The following is a 5,519-nucleotide window of genomic DNA, read 5'->3' on the forward strand; positions in this document are numbered from 1 at the left end:
ACTTGATGTCACTTCTTGTTATATACTAACAATCACTAGCAAAAGGATTATTTGAAACCTGTAAAGTATCTTTGCATTAGCCTCACCCAGAAAAAAAAAACCAAATCAATAAACATGGGTCAAAGGGGACTTGTACTGCAGTTGTGCTCACACCAATGAATCATTTACTTCAAGCCTTGAGAAAGGACTTTATACAGGCTTGGGGATACAGGCACAAAAAATCTTAAACCAGTACATTTTGCTCAATAGAAAAGTAAATGGTGATGATAGATTGAACTTGTCTGTCCTTCTCAGTCTTCTAAACATTTTCTGTGTTTTAAGAACCTACAATTCTCAAATCAGAGTCCTAAAATTCTCAAATCAGAGTCTTTACTGTTAAATTGGTTTTCATCTTTATACCCTAATTAAAAGGAAAAGTGGATTTTTCAATAGTAAATACAAGTGTTGACACAAAGTGATGTGGTTTGGCTGTCACCAGGTTTTTCTGCTGTAAGGATCCAGCTATATTCACAACCTTGTAAAGAGTTCTTTTCAATTGCTTTTACTCTAATTGTTTGCTGTTGTGCCAGTCAGGAGCATACTTTTAACTTCTAAAGGTGATGTCCTTGGTGGTTAGTAAATACACACTTAGGCCAGTGTTGTTCTTTAGCTTAAAGATGCTGAGCCTCTTGGCAACAAGTGACTGCAGTCAATCAGCAAACTCTCCTCTAGCCCAAAATTTGCTACATGATGGGCAGTGAACCTGGTGGCTTGAGCCACTACTGACCCACTTGCCTAGGCTGCCTTCTCAAGCACCTTTGTTATATTCTGAGCTATGTATCTGTTGTTGTACTGAAACCACACATCTTGACTTGAATGTGAAATTGGATTCTGTAGCATCATAAAAACAGATGCCTCCCAGATTACATGGCACTTCTGTTGTGTGACTGCAGATGCATGTTACCTAAATGCTCTCTGCATTTTCATTATAGAGTGTGGGAGTATAACACAGTATTCTTTACCTCTTTAAAATCTTTTCATGACCTGCACTTCATAAGTTTCTTTGTTTTTGTTGGAGTAGAGGAAGGATATTTTCCAGATTATTTTTTTTTAGTTTGTTGATAGTCTAAAACAAGAAGAGACATTAAGTAAACTTAAATGTAGGTACTATTTCAGGATTTTATTACAGGTTTGGATTTAATTTCTTTTTTCTTTCCAAATAATTATTATTACTGATCTCCTTTCTTCTTTTCACCCATTATATTTGTAGAGACTAATCCAATCTCTTAGCCTTTATTGTATTGCCTTGGTAAGCCAAACCTACACCTTTCTAGGGAAGAGTGATTGATTCATCAGAGAAAAAGCCTGCCCACCTCTTCCTCTTCTGGCACAGCTTCCTTGGATGTCGCTCAGTGTGTGAATTCTCACCAAAGCTCTGTACCGTGGTATTAATGCTTCTGCCCATGTAATGGATGTATTTTCAGTTTTCCACTTTTGTATTTTACTTACCCCCATGTTTTCTGTGGCTTAATATCATTGTGATTGACACATGTCTCCTTTCTTTCATCTCCCTTACTGCAGAGAATCATGGTTTTGCTTGAAAATATCTGCTCTTTAATTTTATAAAGTATCCCATTTTTGTTTGATCGTTTTTCTCTTCTAGTATAATTGCCTGCATTTCCTCTCAAGGCTGCCAGCAAAAAACCCAAACCAAATCCAAATTCATTGGAATTATTTGTATTTCCTGTGTTTGGCCAAGACTGACAATCTGTGTACAGTTAAAACAATGAGTTAACACATTTTAGAATTCAAACAAGCCTACTGGATTCTTTTCCACACTTCAGTTGAAATACATCAGGCGTTTTGAGAAATACATTCTGAAACAGACTTAGAACCTGCAAACTTTTGTACATGTTGGTACTTCCAATTTTTGTCACTAGGGGTGCAAGGATTGTAAAACACCAATTGCCTTTTCTCACTCTATAAACACTGTAAAGGAAATAAGCAATTCCATGTTTTTATTTTGTAAAGCACAGCTTTAACTGTTCAAAGTATATCACAGATTTGTTTGTTGATGTTAGTTGATCAAGATCTAAGACTCTGTTGAGTGCTTTCTCTTAAATTATTCAAATGGAAATGTACTGTTTGTAAGTTCAGCCTTTATTTAAATACACAAAATGGTAACTGAATTTTTTAAAACCTTAGAGATGTTTTGGGGAAAGTTAGATTTTTTAAAATTTATTTGTTTATTCCTCTTGTTTGCTACTGATCTTGAAGATGAGAAATGTAGTATCAGGCATGTCCATGTTCTTCTGATGTTTAATTATTAAGAAATAAATATCTGTGATGTAACTAGTTTTGATAGTTATAGATTCCTTGCTGTCTTGGAATCATGTCAGCTGAATCTGAATGTTATTAGGAGATAACATATCAGACACTGTTCCAAGCAACTAGATAGATTTCTGCTAATACAGGCAGTAGGGTCATCATTAAGATGACATTTTATTCTAAGGTAAACATTGGCTTTCTCTCTGTATATTCTTATTGATTTTTATTCCAATTTGCAGTAATGGAACAACTGCCAGATCCGGTTATGCAAGAAGATACAAATATTAAAGCCATTAATGAAGAGTACAGGAAAGCCTTTATTTTTATCAATAAAGGACTGAATACAGATGAACTGGGTCAGAAGGAAGAGGCAAGAAGTTACTATAAGCAAGGGCTAGACCACTTGCTCCGGGGAGTTAGCATCCCATCAGAGGGTCCTGCGTGTGTAGGGTCCCAGTGGGAGTCTGCCAGGCAAATGCAACAGAAGATGAGAGAGACCCTGCAAAATGTTCGTGCTCGACTCGGCAGTCTAGAGCAAAACACCCCACCAGTACAAGCATCTCCTGCTATGATGGATACCCCTCCTGGGGTGCCCAAGTTGTACCCCTCCATTCCTTCCAAAGAAAAGCCAGAAAGACCCCCTCCCCCTAATTCTCTGTTTGTTCCACGTCAGTTGCCTGCAGCAGACGGAAGCGTTGCAGCTGTGAGTCAGGGGCAAATTCCAGCTATGAGTCCATCATCTGCAAAACCTCTTTGTCTGCCAAATGAAGCACCTCCTGCCTATACTCCTCAGGCTACCAATGGCCACTTTACTGTGTCCTATGGCACAGACTCTGGGGAGTTTTCTTCTGTCAGTGAGGACTACTACAACAACAAATGTACTCAGCCACCTCCTCTGGAAAACCTGGGAGTGGATGCAGATGAGCTGATCTTGATTCCCCAAGGAGTACAGATATTTTTTGTGACTCCTGATGGGCAGGTTAGTGCTCCTTCATATCCTGGATATCTGCGCATTGTCAAGTTCTTGGATACAGATAGTGAAGCTGCTCGGAATCGTCCACCGGCGTTTCTTCAGGTAACAGGAAAATAATTTTGTCCTTTAATTAAAATTTTGAGAACTGTCATAAACCTCTAACAGGCAATCCTCTTAGGTTCTTGCTCTTGTGAGCCTCAAAATCTGTGTGATAAAACGAAGGATGTTACAGGTGTTGCAGAAATGGTTTTGCAGGTACAGGTGTTGCAGATACACACTTCTACAACTCTTTCTGTGAAAAGCACCTCTGTGTCTTCCCACACACCAGAAGTGCTCACTGTTCTGGTGAATTCTAGTGTGTAAAGGACTTGACTTAACATGTCTTTCTATTTCATAAAATTGACTTATTTTGTCATGTATAGAAGACATTTTGATTCACCTGTTGTAACAAATCAGGATAAAATGGGGTTAGGTGCTACCTGCTTCGTTGTCAATTAGTGATAAGCTATTGCAGTTACAACTGATAATTTGAAATTTAAGGGTCCATGTTAATCAAGACTCAGAACTACAGATAAAAAAAGACACATCATTTTTACTTTTTTAGTCCTTACTTTCTACATGTGGGCATGTTCTGTAATGAACATAATATTTTTGGTCTGGATTCTGGCTTTGGATCTTCTTGTTACAGCTAAAATTGGCTGGTTTTGGGGTCTGCTGGATCCTGATTTGGAGTCTGCGGGTTCAGCTCCACTTGTGTTAGGTGTCTTCAATAATAGGCCAGTGACAGCCATGCATTTCTATTTGTCCTGTCATATAAACCTGTCCCGAGATCTCCAGAGTGGTCCAGGCACTGTGAATCCTGACTTGTTCGGCAGTTCTTTTCTTTTAGACCTCAAGATGAGACTTCAGTTAAGAGAGTACCAGCCTGAATTCTAGTCCTGTGAAAATTAATATTTTCTCTATATTAGACTGTCAGAACTAATCAAGAATGATAGTTCCAGAATCACATGGGGATTGTTTTTCTTTTTTCTTTTTTTCAAGATGGTATAAGGCTTTTTATTTTTCATCGTAGAATCATAAAACAGTTTGAGTTGGAAAGGACTATAAAGATAATTTAATTCCACCCCCACTGTCATCAGCAGGGAACCTTTCACTAGAAGGTTCCACTAGAAACTTCATGGAAAATCAAGTTTATGGCATGTTTCAGTATGTTCTGCCTATCTTTCTTTTTAAAATCATCCTTTGATTCTATGTACTTTTTTTTCCTAGGTTTGTGACTGGTTGTATCCTCTGATGTGTACCCAGTCTCCTGTTCTGTGCTGCAATACTGGGGTCTACATGTTCCCCGACACGATGTCCCAGATACCAGGGTCCTACGTGGGAGTAGTGCTGTCTTCAGAACTTCCAGCAGCTGACAGAGAGCTGTTTGAGGATCTGTTAAAACAGATGTCTGACCTACGAATCCAGGTAAATTTCTGGGCAGTCTGTTATAAGCGAATAAGGAAAGGTATAAATCATCAATATATCCTCACATTTACATTTAGTTGTGTAAAATGATAGATTTTTGTCTTGATGGTAAGCTCATCTGTAAGAAATAGATAAAGTAGCCATGATAAAGCAGTGTTGTAATGAAACTGTAGGTCCTATGAGATGAGACAACAGAAATTTTAAAATACTAAATTGTAAGCACAGAGTGGAGTTCGAGACCATTTTTTATATTTTCTCTATTTTTCTGAAAGAGAACATAGGATCCAAAATGAAATTACATGTTCAGGAGAAAGCATGCTTTTCCTTATGTGTACATGCACATAACTCTTGGCATAGTTTTGATGATGGCATTCTTGGAATATAGCGCCCAAACGTGTTTACAGTTCAAAAATGTTAAGCCATTTCAGAGAAGATCTGTGAAAATAGTATGTACCTCAGAAATCTGCCTTCCAGTGGGATCTCAAAGTAGATAAATCTGGTGCCTTATTGCAGTAAGATGTTGACAGGTAGAGAAAAAAAAAATACCCATAGTCTAAAAAATGTGCAATAAAATTCAGTGATTTGTAATAAAGTGGAAAATGTTACTGTAAGAGCCCTGGAGCATAATTTCAGGAAGAGTGGTGATCAATAACTACTTAAAAGATTATAGCATGATTAAATCTTTTCATGCAAGAATTTTCTTGATTCACCAAAAGCTGAATTCATTGATGATGAAAGACCAGTTTGGAGCATCCCATGAGGGCGGAGTTCT

General features: G+C 37.8%; 1 protein-coding gene across 2 annotated transcripts in view; it reads left to right on the plus strand.

The window, feature by feature from the left end:
• Positions 1-2,545: 2,545 nt before the first annotated feature.
• Positions 2,546-5,519, plus strand: part of SPART (spartin) — a 12,980-nt gene continuing 10,006 nt past the window's right edge. For both annotated transcript variants that reach the window (XM_005426351.2, XM_005426352.3), the window contains exons 1-2: positions 2,546-3,382; positions 4,550-4,747. In XM_005426351.2, the coding sequence (XP_005426408.1) occupies positions 2,549-3,382; positions 4,550-4,747 (1,032 nt within the window). In that variant the 5' untranslated portion in view covers positions 2,546-2,548. The remainder of the gene's footprint in view (positions 3,383-4,549; positions 4,748-5,519) is intronic.

The sequence above is a fragment of the Geospiza fortis genome, unplaced genomic scaffold (genome assembly GCF_000277835.1).
Source record: "Geospiza fortis unplaced genomic scaffold, GeoFor_1.0 scaffold181, whole genome shotgun sequence".
In the NCBI taxonomy this organism is placed as follows: domain Eukaryota; kingdom Metazoa; phylum Chordata; class Aves; order Passeriformes; family Thraupidae; genus Geospiza; species Geospiza fortis.